The following is a 23,033-nucleotide window of genomic DNA, read 5'->3' on the forward strand; positions in this document are numbered from 1 at the left end:
AGCAGCCTTACATTGAACTACATGTTTTACACTTCAAGCACACTGTTAAATATTACAGGACTTCACTATCCATGTGCAGTATGTTGTTACTGCTAAGACCAGATAATTATTAAAGATAAAATTAGTTAAAATCTAGTTATAAAAGGTGTGGTTTTTTTTAACTGGCATGCCACATATATTTCTCATAAACTTGACTGAATGTGAAAATAAACTATTTCAATTAGTGCACCTACACATATTCTATTTTAATTATTTCATTGCTCTTGAATTGTCCAACTTGCTGGAGCAACCCAACATGCATCACTTTATTGATTTAAATGCTTATTACTTAACTATTTTTGAAAAATATTTAAATCACTTAATTCACCAAATGTCCGATATGAAAGAATGAGTCAAATAGTCGATTATTCACAAACAGAAACATTCTTGATTTTACTCATTTAACATTTTGTTAAACTAAATATCTTTTGGATTTTAGTCAGACTACAAAGAGTTGGGCTCCCAAATAGCAGTCTTCAGTAGTTTGTGATGTCTTTTTAGATGATTAATTAAGAAAATAATCAACTGGTTAATGGTTAATAGATAATAATGAGGAACTGTTTCATGCATTACATCACTTCAACTACACACACACGTGCTCTTAGAAACTTAGAAACGTGCAGAACTGCAGACAACTCCGATCGAATCACTTAAATGTACAAATGCATAAAGAGATTACGCAGTGTGTTAATGCATGAGTAGCGGATACTTAAATGATATCCACTCAGATGCTTGCTTAGTTCCATCTCAATGTTAATCAATATGCATTTACAAAGAATGAACAGGGATTGTTTGCATTATGTCAGGAGTCTTTCTCTCCTCTAAGCAGCGAGGTGTGTGTCTGTGTGTGTGTGTGTGTGTGTGTGTGTTTACAGACGGAGCGTGATCGAGGCGGTGTACAACAAGCTGAACCCTCACAGAGAAGAGGAAGGGGTAAGTTAATCTCTCTCTCTCCCTCGCTCTCTCTCTCTCTCTCTCTCTCTCTCTCTCTCTCTCTCTCTCTCTCTCTCTCTCTCTCTCTCTTTCTCTCTCTCTCTCTCTCTCTCTCTCTCTCTCTCTCTCTCCCTCTCTCAACCCCTCACCTCTTCAACCTTTCACCCCTCCCAACATGACCTCTTAAATGAGAGTAGCACACACCAGCCCAGACAAGGACACCCTTTTGTGCGTTTGTGTGTGTTTGTGTGTGTTTGTGTGTTTGTATGTGTGAGAAAGAGACAGAATGAATGCTATGAAGTGTGAAAGAGGGCAGAGGATAGACTCAATAGAATAACCTTGGGGATCTTGGTGAAACTCAATTGACTGCATTCCACGCTGAAAAACATGAAGCACCATGCGGTCAATTTTGATTTTTTTGTATTTCTCATTGAAATAGGATCTACGGTAAGATGTAGATGAACCTCTTGAACTTTCTAACACTGAATGCACATCCTTCAGATGACTTCAATGTGACTAAATGAAATAGTTTATTACTTAATGCTTCAACTTCCTGAATACAAAATTGATCTGTATTTGACATTTATAAGCCGTAACTGTTGTAGTAGACTTTAAAGGTTCAATTTATTAATGTAGGTAATACCCTTAATTTTAACTTTATTGTATATTCTTCAGTGTTATATTTCTTAATTAAATAAATAAGACATGATTTTTTTTTAGGATTTTTTCTTCCTGAAAACAAGTCGTACATACATATTGCAAACTGAGCAGAAGGAAAAAGATTCTGACATTTATACCATTATACATTCTCGATCACATTTGTCTCCATCATTGCACAGAAAAATGGCCTTGTGCTTTCAGAAACCCATAAATCAACACTCCAAATTTATATCATAAATACCATATTGGCCTAAGTACAAGACGACCCGCTCCTTACAGCAGCTGTTTTTGGAAAAAGTCTTTCACGTACTTTCACTCTCGTCCTTTTAGTAAAGTCTCCATGAAATAGAGAGTCACTAATCCTCTATGCCGTTTCTCTCGTAAAAGTGAAATACTTCAGTTAAAGCAGAACATAAATTCCACATTTTGAGCGTTGTTTTCTCTCCGCTAGATAATCACACTCTCTTGTCAGGCTCTTGGAAACAATCGTAGACATTTTCTTGCATTTTTCAGATTTTTTTTTTTGTGTGTCTGAGCTCCCCATCATCTGTTACAACAGTAATTCTTGGCTGCTTGACAGATAATTTGGACCGCTGTCTGTTTTTATAGTAAAAACAAAAGCTGGGCAATATATTGGAGATATTTTAATATCAGTATTATTTTTAATATCAGTATCAAGTGTCTGCATTACAGTAAAATGATGTCATTTTCTGAATTTACCAGACTGTTCTAGTCTACTGTCCTACTATCTGCCTTTACCCTCTTACTCATTATGTCCACGTTAAAGCATCAATATTTGCAATTGTTGCCATATCGATATCGAGGTATTCAGTCAAAAATATTACATTTCATTTTGTCCATATCGTCCAGCGCAAGGAAAGATGTCAGATGACTCTGCACTTCTTTTTTTATTTGTCATGGAGCGACTAACTCTTAAACACCTATCAACATTAAGGCTACAATCAACCTATAATTCAGCTCTCTGTTGGAGCCGTAGTTACAGTTACAAAAAGCTTCTCTAACTTGTGAATGTGTTACTGTCGAGTCCTCTAATGTCATTTTTCAAATGAAATTTCCAGAATAAAATATTGTTTTTATTTTCGAGCCGATCAGTAAAAGCACCAGAAACACGGTCAAATTAAAGAGTTATTTCAAATGTTTAACAGGGCACAAAAAATGGATGTTGAGAAATAATTTGAAGGTGGAGATTCCCCTCCACTCCAGTCCACTTGAAAAAGTCAGCCATGAAACAAAATGCAAAGTTGAGAATCAAAGCTCAAAAATTCAGTTAATATTATATTCATATGAAGTGTGGTGTAGGAGGAAATCTCTCATCCGTGTTACTACAGGCACTTTTATTCTTAAGAAAAAATCAGCATCAGGTGTTTAGTAGCCTGAAAAGATGGTTGTGATGGTGTGTGTGTGTGTGTGTTTGTGTGTGTGTGTGTGTGTGTCTATATGTCAAGGACACATGATTGTATTTGTCATATTAATGGCAGTGGGGTTTTAACTTGCAGGGCTCTTTTTCTCAGGGCTGTGTGGGTGCTGACCGACCCTCTTCTCTCTGTTATACCATACAGCAAATATCACAAAGGCTTGTTGGTCACAGGGTCAGAGGTAGCGTTTGCATGGGCCTGTCTGACTGGTGCAAGAATGTCTCTGACATCGTCACCCTAGTGTGTGGTAGATATTTGTGTGACAATGATGTGAGTACTGTGCCACTGCTTGTTCGATGTGTGTGTGTGTGTGTGTGTGTGTGTGTGTGTGTGTGTGTGTGTGTGTGTGTGTGTGTGTGTGTGTGTGTGTGTGTGTGTGTGTGTGTGTGTGTGTGTGTGTGTGTGTGTGTGTGTGTGTGTGTGTGTGTGACCGTGGAGCGTGCCTGCAGAGTCTGACCCCTGGCGTGTCACCTCAGGCCTGTGCGGGGGGAGAGGAGGAGGAGGAGAGTGAGGAGGGAGGTGGCAGCACAGCGGCTCATCTCCTGGAGGCTCTGCGGCAGTTCCGCCTGCACCACCGGGGGCAGTACCGCACGGTGCTGGAGGAGTCCCTGGCCGCCTACCACCTGCGGGGGGACAGCACTGCCGAGGGAGAGACAGGGGAGAGCAGGAGGATCTGCGATGATGACGACGACGACGACGATAACGACAACGGCCAGGAGCAGCCCGCCTCCCCTCCCTCTCCCCCCTCGCCCCCGCTCACACCCACCATTGCTGAGCCGGATACCTGCAAAGACGCGCCCGCTCCTGAGTCCGATCCCGCCTCTGACTAAACACCCAGCCCACATACCCTCCCACCCATCAGATCCTGGTCACAGAGCTCTATCCAGATGTGCTATGACCTCTCCTCCTCTTTCCTTGATCACAGAACATGAACAGACACTCTGGCCACTTCCAGCTTTAATATGGTGTCCATCTACGGCCACCGTTGCTATTCATGAATACTTTAATAATGCAACGGAAATAAAAATGGCCCTTCTGTCTATTCAAGTTCTGTCTGCCCGAGCCACCTTCAACCTAATTAGGACTTTTTCTCGCCCCTCTCAGCTGCTGACCAACTTTTTACAGCTTAGCCACGCTGATGTCACTGACGTTTTACAATAAAAAATCCAAACCCAAAACAATCATTGGCAATAGTGGTGGCTGGTTAAACTCTCCAATATTAGCTTCTGGCTGATATCCCTTCTCAACCCCCCCCTCCCACCCCCCTCACCCCTACCCAATCTCAACCCCACACCTGCTTACAGGGGACGAACTGACACAAAGAGAAGGAGAGGAGACCTTCAGAACTGCAGCTGTCTCAAACACACGGCTCTGTCTCCCGGCCTACTTCATCTACAGACTCAGATCACACTCTTTTGTTGTGTATATGTATGTATGCGTGTCTGCATGAGTTTGCGTGACCGAGCAAGAGACCAGTCATCACCACTGAAATGTGTGTTTTTAGTAGTGTGTGTGTGTGGGGGGGGGGAGGGGGGTTTCTTGAGTGTTAGCCCATGTATTCACATATTTTGGGGGTTGTTCAAACCAGTGTGGGTGCTGACAAACAGGGGGCAATCTGACCACACAGGGATGCTGGTGTGGACGGGTGGGTGGGTTGGGTGGGTTGGCGGGTGTATACTTGAGGTTTCATTTCAATCACTCTCCCACCACATCACCACATGTTAGTAAGCTGCTTCACAGTCACCACAAAAGGAGTCAGAATGTGTGTTCCTGGTTGGTATTTTCAGGGTGGACGAAAATTTTGAGTAATTCTCAAGAAGGCAAAACATATTCGGTTTCCAGGCAACCAAAGTAGACATAAAATTTAAATGAAAACCAGACTGAAATCCTAGAGCCACACTAGTGAGGCTGCAATGCTCATCACACACTTATAAACAAAAAAAAAAAAAAAAAAAAAAAAGAGGAAAGTTTCACTATGAGGACAAAAATGTCAAGTGTGGCACGATAGGAAATATTATTAGTGAAATCAAAAAATGTTATCATGTCTACAGTGGGTATGTTTTACAGCTAAGCAGCGCTGCAACATGTGACTCAATTTTAATTAGTCATGTGTCAGCTCTAACCCAGGAGAAGCTTTGTCAGGTTTATTTGTAAACTTCTGTTAGCAGCTCAATTACACAGTTAGCATGTAAACATATGTGTTTAATATGTTTGCATGATAGCACTGCTTTTGAGCTGAATGCTAGCATTACAACAGTGACGTGCTACTTAGGCTTTCACTCAAAACACAGCGTGAGCTTGATTAAAATCCAGCTTTAGACTAATAAAAGTTGAGCCAAGTCTAACTGTTCAGTGTGGCCAACAACTTTTTTTTTTTTGCCAAACATGCCTAAACAGTTAGCATGTAAGCACACATGTTAACAACTAGAATGTTAGCATGCTTACATTTTAATATGTAATGTTTATCATGTTAGCTTGATAATATGCTAAAATATACCACGTTAAACATGCTACATGCTTTGTTAGTCATTCACTCATTAGGGTGAGAGGTATTCTGACTGATTATTGCGCTTGATCAGGTATTGATGAGGGACCACAGTGTTTTGTTTTTTTTTTCTTCTTCCAAATATTAATCCATCCAATTATTTTTCAAGTATTTTAATTTTGACCAACAGACCAGGTTAACAACATTTCATCAACTGTGGCTATTAATGTCATTCCATTGAAATCCAATTAAAGGGGTTCAGGCCCATGACGTCCAGTCTAGGCCTTTTAAAACCTGGTTTAGCACCTGTATGGTCAATTACAACTGGACAACAATTAATGTGTTACATGTTATATGGTTGTGGTCCATAATTTCATAGTATGGTTAAAGTTGTATTAAACCAGGTTGTAATGGGGCAACCTCTGCCCATGCTGACAGATACTGGTATTAACTGTGGCAGATTTAAAAAAAAAAAAAAAAAAAAGCCTACATACAGTATATATATATTCTTTTACCTACAGGTTAACGAAACAAGATGCAAACTCTTACCTCATCGTGGCAGTTTGATTTTAAACAGACAGCTGAAAACCTACAATGTTTATTTCTCCTCTCTGTGAAAGCAGGTAGAAGGGAGGTTATTGTGAGTCTGTATAATGCCCTGTACCCCGATGACTCTGGTAATGCATGCACTGCACTTATCTTTTCAGTATCTAAAAAGCACTTAACTATGTGAGGGGAGGTTATGCTTAACACTGTGTGTATGTATGTATGTATGTATGTATGTATGTATGTATGTATGCGCGTTTGTGTATGTATGAGTTGTATTTGTATGCGGTTACGTGGGCCAAATCAGTCCCCGTACAGTTAAATGACAAATTAACAAATAAAAAAATGATTTGAGGTATAATGCTGATTTGTGTCAAGTGTATGAGAATCTCTAAGTGTACTTTTGTCACTTGGTCCTGTAACAAATCAGTCACCATGCAAACTTATAGATCAGGGATACAAAAAAAGAAGGAAAAGTCATATTTTTTTCCTTTTAAAAAAAAAAAAAAAAAGTTATACATCACACAAAAAAATCATTCTAATCCCTAACGGAGCCCGAGATTAATATGGTGGCATTTGATACAGAGCCATTCCCCAAAGCTTCTAGAGGAATCTGCCAGTGTTGTTTCTATATTTAATGTGTTATGTATGTTTCTGTGTAGGCTGTGCAGTTTTTTTGGTTACGGTTACCTTCCTCCTCGCCCCTCCTCTGTCAGCTTTTAGCTCCAGCCTAGACTCGTAATTTCAACTCAGCTGCTTTGACGACCTGTCTAATCTGTCCTCTTCTTTGGGTTTGTCTTAAAAAAAAAATAGAGGCTCTCAGGTTTGAGAACCCCAAAATAAAACGGCGACAACCTGCAGACGACTGCTTTAGGCTGTAGGGACCTCCGTTCTCTTAATTTCTTCCCCTGTTTTTCAGTCTTTACAGTTCTGGCCTCGTGATTCTCCGCAAGGTGAGTCATCAGAGGTCTGGGTTCTGGTTGTTTTTAAAGGCTGGGCAGGGGAGTATCTCACTATCTTTCTGAATTATCCATTCATATTGAATGGATGAAAGGGCATTGAGGTTTAAAATGTACCATCTTCCAGCTTAGATACACTTGAAGCATCAGGAGCAACATCTTAACTATGACTCTTAACCTGCCTCTCTCTCTCTCTCTCTCTCTTTCTCTCCCTCCATCTCTTTTTCTCTTTACTCACTCAGAATGCCGGTGAGCTGGAAGACCCCTGGTAGCTGTGGCAACGACCCTGTGTCTCCTCCTTGCGATCGGTGCGCCCGCTCAGAGGAGGAGTGTCTCTCCATTGCGCCATGTCTTTCTCCACTAAAAGAGGACATGTGGTGTGTGTTGGAGTGCGTGAGTGTGCGTATGTTGGTTGTGCATGTGTGTGTGTGTGTGTGTGTGTGCGTGTGTGTGTGTGTGCGTGTGTGTGTGTTTGCAGCAGTGGGACAAAGACAAACGACGATGACAACAACAACAACAAACTACACACACACACACACACACGCAGACCGCTTTAAAAACCTGGAGGGAAAAAAATCACTTTTCAGAAATGTCAAGATTTTATGAACTGAAGCATTGTGATGGTAGAGATGATTTTTACCATTGAGGTGTTTTTCTTTTTTTTTTTTTTTTTTTTTTTTCCTTTCTTGAATGTTGACGTTGAACACATGACTTCACAATGACATGAGGACCTTGTGTGAGTGTGTTTGTGTGTGCGAGAGAGAGCTGGTGTGTGAGAGTTTTTCGAGGAGGGCCAAGAGAAGACAAGATGGTGGATAAAGACTTTGTATGTAATTCTTATTCTCCTGGACTTTTTTTTTTTTTTTTTTTTGTGCTCCTGGGTCTGATTATTGCCTAACACCTTTTTTGCTTCTCCCCTCTTAAAAAAAAAAAAAATACACACACACACTCTCTCTAACACACACAGGCACACCAAAAACCATAAACACCCCTTCCCCCCTCCCCCGCCACCTACCCCCCCACTTCCACCTGTGCACGTACGTGATGTGCCACCTTCGCAGGGCACTGCATGAGGACTTTCGTTCCACATGTACAGCTACGTGGTTTTCTAGTCGACCAGGATGGACCAGGCCATTGGTTGAGACTGACTGAACCCCCCCGAAGGACCTGTGGACTCTGGCTCCTGCCGTGTGAGAAGTGGAAATGATTTGTTTTTTGTTTTTTTTGTTTTTTTTGTTGATACTATTAGGATGATGATGATGATGACGATGATGATGATGATAATGATAATCATGATGGGCGTGGGGAAATGGGAGGTTATCTAGTTCACTGAAAAGCCGAGTGCACGTTGGACACATTGGAGGTGGGAGTGGTGGGGCGGAGATGGGGTAAAAGGGGGGGGGGGGGGGAGGGTGGGGGGCTTGTTGTATCACTGGTTGGACTTCCTGTAAGAGGTGGGTGGGAGGTTAAACAGGCTTCCCACCTCCCTCCCCACCATCGCTGTTTGGAAGTGCACATGACGGCGGCGGACTGTCCTGACAAGAGGAACGTTTTGTTATTTTATTTTATTTTATTATTTTTTGTTATTTTTATGTTGTTCATGAGGTTACTAGCTGCTCGCTGTGTAGAGTGAGTGAACTCCCTGTTTTAACCCCTGTTCCTGGTTCTCAGACTGCATTGGTAATGTTTGTATTGCTGTTGTTTGATTGCACTCACATTTGATTACAGAAAGCGTCTATATATGAAATAAAATACCTGCCAAGGATCAGTGGTGGCTGTGCATTTTATACAGAAGAGTCATTTCTGGTTGTTTGTGTATGTCTGTGTGACCTTATTAAGATATGTGTATTATTTTTGATATGTGATTTAAACACAAACACAACCTAATTAGTGGTCACTCAGAAAGCTACAGCATGATTATTTTCACTTTTCTATCATTTTTGCTTGTTTTGTCTCATGTTTGTTGCTCCATGACAGTTTTAACTTCTTTATAGGATGAAATGTTTTACAGTGCACTCTCCAGGGATACTTCTAATGTAGCCTCTCCCCCCCCCCCCCCCCACCACCACTGTTCTGCGAGGACACCACCCTACTCTGCCTCTGAATGGATGGTGCTCATTGCCTTCGTCAGTTTAGTTGATTAGTTTTTAGGCATGAGAAGGTGAGATGTTTGAGTTAGGGTAAAATGATAAGAGTCAGAGGCAAAGTAAAGGCAGGTGGGGAGAAAAAGATAACGCTGCTATGTAGTCCACCTTGATGTTGAGACTTGATCAAATTCTCACACATCAAAAGAGAAAAACTGTTTTAACCACTTAACACACCCCCCTGTTTTTTATGCTGTTAGCCTAAACGACATGCCCAAGTTGTGAGCAGCACAGATCCCACATAGTTTGAGACTCAGAGATGTGTCTGGTATCATTGGAAAGGAAACACTCTCAGGATTCTTGTAAAAGTGTCTGTGTGATTCTGTGACTTACTGACAAAGAGTGGCAGAGGTTACAATGATGGGGTTGTTTACTCACCCATAGGTTTGCCTTTACAATGACATGTGTACAGACATTCAGGGACCTCTCAGCAGGATATAGACACAATGAGGCCACAGCTACAGGTCTTGGCTTCATGCAGTCCAAATTTGGAGTCAAAAGACCAAAAGATGAATTTTTCTGAATTATTTTTCAACAGGTATGTCCGTGCGTTTTCCTCAGGTCCTTTTTGGAGACTCCAAATGGACACTTGGTTACCAAAGCTGTATAACCACAATCAAACACCTATAACTTCACATCCCCTTTGCCTACAATCAAAATCTTGGTCTCTAATGAAAGTTGACGCCATATTATTATTATTATTATTATTATTATTATTATTATTACATATAACCATATTTTTTTTGTTTGGCCATATCTATCTATCTATCTATCTATCTATCTGTTTATTTTGCTATAAGTTATATGTTAAGTCGAAGAAGAACCAACCGTGTACCAAAACGCCGTGTGCGTAATGATATATGGTTCAACTCTTTTACGCACAGGGCGCACGCCGGTTACGCTTGGAGTTTGTTTATGGACAGCCACACTGATAGCTTAGTGTCATACACCGTTGGAAACCTCTGACTATTGGCTAAAAGGTTATCAACTTCATTTCACCGAATATTTCCATAGGCTAGAACAGCAGTCAATCAAAGCCATGTCCTCATTGGCTTTGGAGACATGTACTGCCTAAACCTAAACACCGATTGGCTTGTGTGTGGTGTCGTCAGAAGCAGAAGAGGCTCACGGTCGTAAACATCTAGTCACGTGTACTCTGAGATGGACGTGCAGGTCAGGAAATGACGTAAACGGACCGTATATGGTTTGTTATTTGTGTTATTACGTTACGTGTTGGACTAAATACATGGACATATTGAGGAAAGTATTCCGGTTTTATGGAAACGGATTTCATATTTCACAAGAATGGATACTTGGCGAGCTGTACAGAAAGTGCTGAGTCATAAGATGATCGTTGTGGATCAAGGGAAGACTTTGAAGGTATGTAGGCATTATAGCTTTTCTTACTTAGCTCTGGGGCTAGCCGAGCTAATCGCTAATACTATTACGGCTGTGAGCAACCATATAAGTCGTGAGTGGTCTTGAATGAATCAGGACAATCTAAGCTTTCCAACAATGTACGGCATGAATATATATGTTTAAGAGTTGGTGTTTAAAACATTCAGAAGAACTTGTCGCTACCTCCTAACATCCGTCCCGTCCCATAGACGGAACAGCGTGCGTTAAGTGGTTAAAGCATAAAATGTTATAATCATAGCATATATCTGAGAAGAAAAACTAAGATGTAACAATTGATAAAAAGGTATCTGTGGGGTCGGGCGTCCTGGTGTGGCCTCTGGTTTTTAAATATTTTTTATTCTACTGTTTATTTAACAAGGACAAAGCACAATACTCGTTTCCATGTGTCGTGCCTGTGTGGAGGCTACCAGTGATGCGCAGGTTGCTGAAGTAAAGTCTTAACTGTTGAGGTGAGGTCAAATGTTAACAATTTAGAAATGGACAGTGTTGGCTTGTGATTAAGGCGTATACGTTATATCCAGGGTTTCCCGCAGAAAATGTGTTAGTTAAGGTGGTGGAAATAAAATTGATAAAACATCGCAGCATTTTACACATTATGCCGCTAATATCACCTGTTTAGTTGGAGCTGTTCATTTACTCTGAGCCGGTTAGCCTGAAACGTGTTACTATAGTAACGTCACAGTTAGCCGTCACAGTTAGCCTGAAACTTGTTACTATAGTAACGTCACAGTTACCTGTCTGAGGATTAACGTTGTTAATGGTGACATCACAGGGCGCTGTTTTCATTAGTTTTCCGGGCTCCTCTGTTTCTTTCTAAGCAGGTTCTGCCTCAGATGATGTAGATTTATGTTTTAACCAGCGGTCTGTGTTTGTTTCCTTAAACTTAATATCACTGTTAGCTTGTCTGTGTTATGCTAGCAGGAGGTACAGAGAGAGCTACAGGTGCGTTCAGGGTCGAAGTCAGACAGTCGGACACAGCGGTTCCGGGCCGCTGCAGACGTTGGTTGGATTTATTTATTTTATTTATTTATTTATATATATTTTTTGAAGACGTTAGTTAAGGCGGCAGGCGTGTGTTGCTTAGGCGGCCGCCTTAGCTGTAAAGTGCTGTGGGAAACCCTGATATCACTTATCATGACCTCTAGGCCTATGGTTCATTTTTTGGTTGTTGAGAAACCCAAGTCAGAAACGCCCAAATCATACTGCAAGACTACATCAAATATTAAACTAGAGCACATGCATGAACAATGTGCATTAAATAGTATTACAACCAGTCTACCAGCATGTAGCCTCATATGAACAACAAGCAACTCTAGTCCATCATATAAAAGCTACAGTGAAGTCTTTGCTATGATTATTTTTTTTACTTAATCCTGCAACACTTCAGTAATCAGCTTCACATCTGCAAAATGTATTCACATATTTTAACCTTCAAATATGAACAAGGCTGCAGAAACCAGTCACTTAAACTTTTATGATTTAGCTTTTTTTCCCAGCTCACTAACATTCATTTCAACTATTCATAAATAGAGGTGAAATTAATTTTTGTTTCTCTTAGGACTAGATTCTAAAAATATCTACTGTACAATGTAATGCTTCATGATAACCTGAGTCTGAGATATAATGTGTATATAAATACTTGTACAATACATTTTGGGGTTATGTAAATGATTTACATGGACTTTATGTAGCAATAAAACATGTAAGGTGATGTTATTTTAGTAATAGACAAGGAAAGCTTATAAACTACACAGATTCAAAAGGTTATTTAGACTAGATTTTTGGTAATAATCCAGTTCAGCAATGCTTTCTATTAGACAACTATGTTCTGAAGGACACATTTATTCATTCGTCCACTTCACAGAGATATTTGTTTCTGCTCCTCCTCTCTCTACATAGAGCATATATACAGTATATACTCATTGAACTGGGATGCTTGATGAAGAAATAAGAGTAGATAAATAATATGCGAGTGCTGCATTGACATCGCCATTCCTCCCCTCTGCAAACACACACACACGCGCCCACACACAACCCCCGTCTAATCTGTCACTCTGTCATAATTTGATCATAATCCCTAATCATAATCACATAGTATCTTAAAGGTGTTCTCAATCTGGACTGGGATTATGGGATTGCAGAGCATGTGTGTTAGAGTGTGAATGAGCAATCTAAATATATTACACTCGGGTGTGTGTGTGCGTGTGTGCGTGTGTGTGTGTGTGTTTGGGGGTAAAAGGGGTGAATTTAATTTGATGATGGTGGGGTACAGAGTGCGCCCTCTCAATGATTCGCCCACTGAATCCACTTTAAGCCTGATAAAACAACAATAGACACTGACCTGTTAAAATAGTGTGTGTGTGTGTGTGTGTGTGTGTGTGTGTGTGTGTGTGTGTGTGTGTGTGTGTGTGTGTGTTCACCCCTGCTCAATTCATGTTTAATCTCTTTCACTTTAATTTGTTTTTGTGTGGCTGAATGACATGAAACAAAGTTCAAGAGATCGCCCTCCTCTGCACCCATATTTCTCTTTAGTCACACTAGTGCAAAGACATTTCCAGTCAGGTGTCATGTCACTTTGGTCCAGATTGAAGTATCTCAACAACTTTTGGATGGATTACTATGAAATCTGATCATTCATGTTCTCCTGATGATGAAACCCTAATGACTTTTGGTGGCCTTAAATTCTTCTTCTTACTTTTGTTACTTCAGTTTGGATGTTTGATCTTCACTGTGCAGAGTTTGACATTATAATTTTTCACATTTCGTCTGAGGTGGGAATATTATCGATTGTATATAAAGATGTAGCAAAGTGTGACATCACCCATTGGTTTGAAATGGAGCCGTTTTGAAGCTCAGAGTTGCAGCTTATCATCAGCACCATCTTTTCTGTTTGGAGCCAAATGGAATCAAAGTCTTCAGGTCTTGTTAACGGAGCAACAATTTCTTAAATGACCACGAACAAACTTATTAAAGGGCCTGAATTTAGTGATTAAGGCCACAATCACTCATTGAAAAAAATGTCTGGCTTAGTATTTCTAGAGAGAAGTTGACACTTTTTGACGTGGGAGTTTATTGGAGCCAGGGTTAGGGTTAGGGTTAGATGATGTCAGCAGCTGTCGCGGCACATTATGCTTCAGGGTAACTTCACATTGGCTTCAGCTTCAGGCTTTGATAGTTGCTGCTTGGTGCTCACCTTTAATCGATGTTAAAGGTGTGTACTAAAAGCAGGATTTGTGACATCACAACTAGTTTGGAGCCAGTCGTTGTTTTTACAAGCATGATGTGGAAACTTGAAGCCTCCAGTGCACATACTCTTAAAATGGATCGCTAAGTGAAGGAGGAGAAAAGGAAGGAATAATTTTATTTTAAAGGGGACATATTGGGTTTTTTTTTTGTTTTTGTTTTTTTTTGTGATTTTCTGTTATTTACATACTGTTATGATGTTGGATGCTAAATGTGGTCAAAGTTCCAAAACTTGGGGCTAACATAATTATCCCTGCAAGTCAAAAGCTCACGTTTCAGTCTGTTTGAGATGGTTTGTTCCCAGCTTGATATGTCTCCTTTAAGGATTTTAAAAACGTAATTAAACTTTTCTGGAAAAAGCATATCAGACTTATACAGGGTTCCTGAGCGTCCTGGAAAATCTGGAAAATGATTGACCAATTTTCCAGTCATGGAAAACACATGGAAAATGAGAGGAAAAAGTCAAATGTCCTGGAAAATCATTTCTCTTCTCTCTGCTTCTCTCTGCTTCTCTCTGCCATTTGACTGAATGCAAACGTTTTAGAAGGTTTGCATCCACAGTCTGTTCTCACGCTGTCTTCAGTGGGCAACATTGAGGCACGGTGCTTCTCTACTTCTAGGTGGGGCAGCGGCCCCCGTGATGCTGTATTATTAATTATGGCAAATTTCGAATCATGGAAAAGTTTATTGAATAGAAGTTATAGACTGCACATCAAACTTCTGAGGTCAGGAGAGGAACAAACATAGAAGCAATCTGGGTCAGAAGCAAAACCAGTCACCAGTCACACATGACCAATCACACACGAGGACCAAGAATCAACAGTATTGTGCTCTTTAACTTTATAACTTTATATATATATACAGTCAAGCCCGAAATTATTCATACCCCTGGCAAATTATGACTTAAAGTTACTTTTATTCAACCAGCAAGTTATTTTTTGACCGGAAGTGACACAGGCGTCTCCAAGAAGATAAAAAGACGATGTACAAAAGGCATCATTGTGATAAAAAAAATATTTCAGTCAGCTTTTATTTACATTTGAACAAAAAGTGGCATGTCCAAAAGGGGTATGAATAATTTCGGGCTTGACTGTATATATATAGATATAGATATAGATATATATATATATATGTCTGGAGGCCATCTTTACTTCATTCAACATTTCTTCTAGTGCCACCAGCAGGCCAAATGTTGATTTTGTCCAATAATGACTAAAAAGCTGCAAAGCTTTTAAATTATTACCACCAGCCTCAGGTTTACTTTGAGTTTAGAGCTCATTCGCAAATATTACCATGCTATAATAAGATTTGTACTTGTTGATTTATATCTTATTTGTACTGATAGCACTTTCTGTGAAAACCTCAGAGCTTCTCGGTACACAACCTATAACCTGGAATGGTTAGAAAAGTTGCAGGTTCTTCAGAAAGTCCATTAACAGGGCACATATATGATGACACTGAAGCTGCTCCGTGTTGTAATGTTTTCTATAATATATTTATGTTTTCTTGCAGCTGTATAAGCATTGTTTATCACTTCCTCTCTTGAAAGGGCAGTGAAGGTGTTCAATGCCAGTGGTGGTTGTATCTCAAGGTCAGCTGACCCGGTTGACCCTGACACGCTAAAAAAAACATGTGCCAATAGAAAAAACAACTGCTGAGAGTTGGTGCTGTTGTGTGGAGTCTCTTTCTCCTCGCTCTCTCTGTATCCTTCTCTCCTCTCCGGTGTTTTTTTTTTTTTTTTTTTTTTTTTTTCACCTGCTCTCATGCTTTAATTCAAGCTTCTTTTTCCACCCACTCTTGTCTTTTCAATGTGAAAGATTTTCCGCTTGTGGCTGTAACCTTGGGAGAGACAAATGGCGACCGGGTTATATTCTGCACACGCATCACATTTCAAACAAGACACCTCTCTCCTCTGCGTTTGATTTTAACACTCCAGATGAGAGCTCAAAGGAATGCAATTTCTATCCACGGTTAAACATAATATACTGATGGCCCCTGCGAAATCTGTGTGTGTGTGTGTGTGTGTGTGTGTGTGTGTGTGTGTGTGTGTGTGTGTGTGCGTGTGTGTGCGTGTGTGTGCGTGTGTGTGCGTGTGTGTGCGTGTGTGTGCGTGTGTGTGCGTGTGTGTGTGTGCGTGCGTGCCTCTCTGTGTATTTGTGTGTTTCAGCATATGATTTTGAGTGGAGTAATTTAGCAGATGAGCGGGTGGCCATTGTTAGAGGGATAATCTGGCTCTTGCTGCTCAGATAGGTTAACATGCAGCAGATTAGACCAGATTACCCCCAACCACACCAGACAGGGCCAGCCTGCCCCCCCCCCCCACCCCCCACCCCCGTTACAGCCGACCCTCCCCTCTTTGCCTTCCTGCTCATTTCACTCGTTCTAACCCCACCTTCATCTCATTTCATCCTCTCTCAGCTTTTTATCCCCACATCTTTGTCCCACTTTGTATCTAACTCACCATCCTTTCATTTTCTCCTTTTCTTTTCACACACATAAATGGTAAAGTATACTAACTGAAGGACTTGCAACACTGTCAGATGCCCTTGTTATTGTTTATTATGTTTTTTTTTTTTTTTTTTTTTACATGGATAAAGAATGCAGCTCTCTCAACTGCAACTGCAACAGCAATTCAGAAACACATTCAGATGATTATTATTTTAGTCATTTCTTAGTTCCATCAATAGGTGGGATCTCTGTCAACTTGCATATATATTTGTGCACCAAAGCTTGACTTTTAATACACAAGAGCAACAGAACAAGCAAGAGTTAGACATTAAAAATCATTAAAAATTATTACACAGGTAAAAGAAATAAAATTTAAAAAAAATTAAAAAGAGAGGAAAACTAAATTAACATGAAGTTATCTTAGAAAATTGATCAAGTGAAACTCATTTGCTTGTATTTGCTTGTACAGCATTTTAAACCTACACAGTAGATCAGTTCAGTACTACCTGGTTGAATGCCTAAAAAAAAAAGAAAAATAGAAGCTTTTCAGTCACTAATTGTTATACATTTTATTATCTTAAAATGCTGTTACTGCCATCAAACTGTAAAAATTGTTTTCCTGTATTTCCTCTTTTAGATGTTTTACAGATCTACACTCAGCAGATTTAAAAATGCATAAAATTAATAAGTGCTGTCATTTAACAAACATCTCCTCTCCTGTGATGCCCTAAAATTTCAACTCACTAAAATGTTCTACAATAATATCTCCAGATGAAGGAAATGATGAACTAGCAGCTGTGTGTTTGTGTGTGTGTGTGTGTGTGTGTGTGTGTGTGTGTGACTTTACATCTGTAGGACTGTGTCTATCAGGGTGGACCTGGCCAGACGTTTGTTCACCATCCAGTTGTTTGTATTTTTGGCTGTCTGGTGTTTGTTTGTCAGGCTACCGCTGGTGTGTTTGTCTCATTCACGCTATTAATTAAAAACAGCCCACGTGGTGAGATGACACTAACAAAACACAGGATAATGATGTAATTACTGCCTTAACATCTGGCCCAGCTGGTCTGATCTATAGTTTTAGTGCAGCCTAGAAAGCAGCACTGCAGAATTAGGAATTATTTGTCAAATTATCTGATTATCTTGTTTATTCATCTATCAGTAAGGTGTTTGTGCTTTAATGTTTGTGCGTGTCACCCATCTGTCATGTGTGGATGCATGTTTGTGTGTATCTGGGTCTGTTTGTGTATTAGAAACCTGGACGTGTGTGTTTATACTTGTGTCTCTCTCCAGCTGTTTCTGCACTTGCACAGCTGGACTCACGCCTCACCAATAAAACAGATAGATTAACGTTGAGGTATTAGGTTGCAAACCAATCACGGTGTGGGATTAGTTGCCCAGGTAAATTCACTTGAGTACCTGTCTTCCTCAGGTTTCTGTGAGTGCAGTCAAGATGCGGTCACCTGGTGACCACACAAAGCACAAATACAGACCATTTGCACACAATGTGGTATCCATCTGTCCTCATGTACATACACATGTTTCTTTGGTTTGTTTGACGATGAGGATGATAAACAAGTTGTCCCTTCTTTGAGAATGAATCAATTAATTATTTAGTCTGTAATGTATCAGAAAATTAAAAAATGGCCGCAGCTTGCAACAGTCAAAAACCAAAATGTATTAAATTTACAACAATATAACACAGAGCAGCAAATCTTCATGTTTTCCTTCTTTAATGATGTTACGGTATACTTTGACATTTTGGGAAATAAACAATTAGATGAGGAGATTGACACCACTCTCACACCTGTCTGTCACATTTAAAGGTCCAGTGTGTTGAATTTAGTGGCATCTAGTGGAACACACTTGATGGAAATGGAATATAACATTCATAAGTATGTTTCAATTAGTGTAAGAATTGTATTTACCCATAGTATTTACCTTAGAAGGAGCCCTTAATATCTACCTCTCCGTGGAGCCTGTCATGTTTCTACAGCAGCCCAGAATGGACAAACCAAACACCGGCTCTAGAGAGGGATTGTAGCATGTTTAACAAGTTTCACGGTCACCATAAGTTCTTCTACACACTTCTTGGAAGGGGAGGGGAGGGTGAGACTGTGCTACTCAGTTGTTTACAATCTGTAACATCACCTCATGATGCCTTTAAATCCTACACACCGGTCATTTAAGGCTACAGCTAGAAGCCAGTTAGCTTATCCTAGTATGAAGACTAGGAGAAGGGGGAACAGTGAATGCCTCCCATGAAAAACACAACTTCTTCAAATAAACAAGATACAACGTGTTGAATAGTGAGCTTTAGCTTTTTGATATTGTTGGAAAGGGCCTTTAGTGTCTAGTGTCTCTGCTGAGCTAACACTGTGTTTGTGTCATACTGTAAATATGAGTTTCCAAATTATATCTACTACTGGGACCCAGGGATTTAAGAAAAAAAAATCTCTGATATATCTGACTTGGCATTTAAAAACTCTGAAGTGTCTGGATACCAAACCAACATCCAGTCCATCGTTCTGTGTAATTAAACCTAAATTTTATGGATATAATGTAACACTTGCTAGTCCTTAACATGGGAATCTTTTCATTCCTTCCCATCCATCTGATATACCATCAGTGCTGATTAAACTAACAATCTCCTGGCTACACTTTGCTTATTTCTTTAAATGAATAATCAATTACCTTAATAGCTGTTGATTGCTTTTCTGTCAACAAACTAATTGGTTAATCAGCTGTTCATCAGAGAGTTTAACATCAGATTAATGTGCAGAAAAAGTGCTCATCACTCTGGTATCTTTGTTGTGTCCTCCCACTTTCTCTACATCCTAATTTAATACTTTTCAGTCGGATACAATTCACCACCTTCCTTCCTTCCGTATGTTTTTTTGGGTGGTGGTGGTGGGGGGGGGGCTACCATTGTCCACCGAACTCTCCTGGAGAGTGTAAGAGCACAAAAGCACACCAAAGACTCAGGAAGTGATTAGTGGCTTAACGAGGAGGAGGCTTTGGGGGAGGTTAGGGGGACTGGGCGGCCTCCTCCGTGAGGCTGGGTGAGGGGGTTAAAGTTTCAGGGCTTAAAGGGTCAGTGTTAAGATATGGAGGTCAGTGGAGAGGTTAATTAGGAGCTAGGCTTTTGTTTATTGGGGGATAAGGAGACGCGGAGGCGATTCACTTTGCATCCTCGCTGTGTATCTGCAGCCACCCTGGAAGTGTCATCCACCCCAGCTCTGCTTTCCCCCCACAGTCCTTGCTAATTGTCCTGTCACTGAAAGGAGATGTAGCTGAATTAACTTAATTGTCACCATTACAACACACTCCTTCAACACAACACACACACCTGAGTGTTTCCTTGAGTGTGTTTTGGTGTGCTCTTCCCGCTCCGGTTTACAAGAATGTCTTTTCAACTTGGAGGAGCCCTGGCCATGACTGTCGCTCAGAGACACAAACTGTTGTGTGTGTGTGTTTGTCTATTGTTCCGCTGTTACAACACACAGTGAAGCATGCTGTGATTCTCTGTAGACCCAAACATCTCAAGTAGGGTAGAATGTGCTTCTCCGTGTGAATGTGATGGAAAGAAACAGAGCTGACACTGAAACATGTCTCTTGGCTGTGAAAACCTGTTAAGACCACCTTCAAATTACTTTGTCCTCTTTAGTGAGAATATGTCTGTGTTTGTACTTACGTCTTTGGTTTCTTATGATTCTTAAGAAACTATATTCACTGTATTCAATGATATTTAAAGGTTAAGGCCGGCAATTTACAATATCTTTGTAATGTTAAAAAATGAGTTGATCTACTTAGAAGTATTGTATGTGCATCCACAACCTGATATATCACATTCCTCTGTGCTATAGGCTTTCATTTTTATCCAGAAACTATTAAAAACACATTATGAGCCACACTGCTGCACTGGGTGACATGTTTTGGGCATGTTAGTTTGTTTAGAAAGTGCTCTAAAGAGACTGCTCTAATAACAATGATCATGTTTTCAGTCTCTGGAGAGTAGTTCTGTTTAAGGAAGACAACATTGCTTTACCAGTTTTTTGTGCTACATACAGTATCACAACCTCTTGACTTTGCGCTGAAGTTCTTTACAATATTCAATGTTACACAAACTCAAGAGGTTGTGATATGTGGTAGTGGAACAACAAGTTAGCGAAGCAGCGGTGTCTTTCTTACATGGAACTACTCTCTGAGGACTGAAAATCGCTGTTATTTTGAGCTTTTTTGGTTTGGTTCAGCAAATGAGATTAGTTAACAAAAGGACAAATATAGAAAATCTTACAAGTTAGTTTCTACAATTATCTTACCTCAGCATTTGTGCCAATATACATGTTCTCATTTCATCATGCTTGGAGTCCTTCTTCACACTTTTAACTGGCATAAAACAAAACAAAAAACATGTATTTGCAGACTCCAGGACGATGCAACAGCTTGCTCTAAACCAACACAAAAGACCATGCAGTATCACTCCTCTTTTAGAGTCCTTATACAGTGTTATAGTATTTATTCTAACACCTGGCTCATTACTTTTGAAACACCAGATTGCATCTTTGAGTTTGGGCAACTCATCTGTGGACAAACTCAGGCTTGCAAAATCAGTGTCGTCTTTTAATTTGGTTCTGAAAACTCATTTTTATTGAATTATCATTTAATTTTAAAATGCATTGACATATGAATACAGTATATATACACACACGTATGTTTATTATATTCATAGTCATTTTTTTCCAGTTTGATCTTATTATTTGACTTCAATTTTATTATTCAACTTAAGTTTTTCTATTATTTAAAAAAAAACATTTATTTATGATTTTGATTAGAGCAATGTAATCACTACCTGCATACTTTGCACTTGCATGGACCCTCTTGCACATACAGTGCACCCTAATGTACAATTAGACTGTACCAGTACATGTTATGCTTATTTGTCTTTGTAACTATTGTGTTTTTATATACAGTATTTTGTTAAGTTTGTATATCTTGTGCTCATAGTTAACAATTTCATACTTAAAAAACAAAAAACTAACTCTGTTTAATTATCTATGGCAGCAAAGTAATCATTCTGTTGTACGGAGTGGTCTCTGTGCATATGACAAAGATCTGATTGAACTTTATTATTCTATATCATTAATAACATAAAGCTTATTTAATTTGCTTTGAGTTAAAGGAAGAGGGATTACCTCGACAAGCATGAACTATATATATCATCTGGAGTGAAAAACTGGCACACAACTCCTAACACCCCACCACACAGGGACATCTGTCTCTGGGGTAAATTGGCATTAACCCCTTTAAGCTGGGTGGCCCCCTTTTTTGACGCCCAACATGTTTGCAGTCCGAGCATTTTCAAGAGTGTATGTGTATAACAAAACAGGATGACATGGGGCATGATAAAGGTATAAAAGAGTGTGTTGCTGGGAATTTGCTGCTCCAGAGAGAATCTACTCTTGTATTCATATGTCTCATACACACACTGACTGACCGCATAAAGGGAGCCACACTCCAAAGCATATGTCCCAGGGCAAGCAGAATGTGTTAATGTTGATTGAATATGCTCCTCTATTAGACTAATGTTAGCAGGCTGTATAGGCCCAATGCTTAATCCAAGGTAAGAGAATGGAGTGAGAGCGTGGTTTATCTCTGAACTTATGGATATTAGAGAATAGGAAAGTGATTAGAGTGGCGGGAGACCACTTAGAGAAACATACGCTTTCAGGTCTGGGTGAGATTTCCAATCACACCGGCCACATTACTGCTATTAATGATGCAAGCAGCTTAGCGGCAGGACCAGAAAGGTTATGAGATTTATTTGATAGTACAGAGTGATGTCATGTCACCTTCTTGTCACCATCATCATCATAATATCATGGCATAATGGTCTTTTTACTTTTTTTGTTAGAATTTATACTTTATAACATGCTTTTTTTAAAGTATTGTTGTAGTTATTGTGATGCAGAAAAAATGGGATGAAACAGAAATGATGATAGAAACAGATTTTGATTTTAAAAAACGTCATAGTAGCAATGAAGTCACTGTCTCCTCGCCTCATGCCACATTAATGTAGAAAGGCAGTTTCAAATTTACTTTTTTGCCCAATCAAATAAAATTCACTGAACTGATATAAAATAAATAAAGTTGTTAATGAGCCTATTCAAAGCTGAGATGCGTTTTCTAAAATGACATGGAGCCACATTTCTTGCCTTGTGATCCAGCCAGATCTCAGGTTAGGTGCCTTTGTCTGAAGGATTCTCAATCACAAAAGCCTCTTAAACGGAGAATCTTAAAATAAAAAGCTAAACTGTTTAAGAAGCTTATGCTGTGTTGGCCATGATGCAGTTTTTGCCTGATATGTTGTGTCAGTTTAACCCGTTTTAATATTTTTGTTTTAAAGCTTGTGTTCAGATTTTTGTCAAACTATTGTATTCCTGGTTTATGAACGAGATCACAATATAAAGAGTTAAGAAGGGATTTTCTGGGAAGTAGAAGTTAATCGTATGTGCGGCTTTTGCGTTAAAGGAGGGAGATGCGTTTGATTGACAGTGCTGCCATGACAACCCCGCATCAGCCTCATGGTGTCCAATGAGGATTCAGATTCAAGGTCCCTCCCTGACTCCCAGGTGAGCTAAAGAGTCAGACTCCAGCAGATTTCTGTCAGACTTTCCGAAACGCACTTCGTCGCCTCTTGGGGGGGTTTCACTTAGTTTTCAGG

General features: G+C 39.8%; 1 protein-coding gene across 2 annotated transcripts in view; it reads left to right on the forward strand.

Moving 5' to 3' along the window:
* ppm1bb (protein phosphatase, Mg2+/Mn2+ dependent, 1Bb) overlaps positions 1-8,846 on the forward strand; it is a 30,437-nt gene extending 21,591 nt beyond the window's left edge. Inside the window, exons 5-6 of one of the 2 annotated variants that reach the window (XM_053341795.1) lie at positions 915-972; positions 7,301-8,846. In XM_053341795.1, the coding sequence (XP_053197770.1) occupies positions 915-972; positions 7,301-7,330 (88 nt within the window). In that variant the 3' untranslated portion in view covers positions 7,331-8,846. Of the gene's footprint in view, positions 1-914; positions 973-3,544; positions 5,412-7,300 lie in introns of those variants that run through there. The other variant, XM_053341794.1, reaches the window with a different exon arrangement.
* Positions 8,847-23,033: the final 14,187 nt, after the last annotated feature.

This window comes from Scomber japonicus, chromosome 20, assembly GCF_027409825.1.
Source record: "Scomber japonicus isolate fScoJap1 chromosome 20, fScoJap1.pri, whole genome shotgun sequence".
NCBI classification, from domain to species: domain Eukaryota; kingdom Metazoa; phylum Chordata; class Actinopteri; order Scombriformes; family Scombridae; genus Scomber; species Scomber japonicus.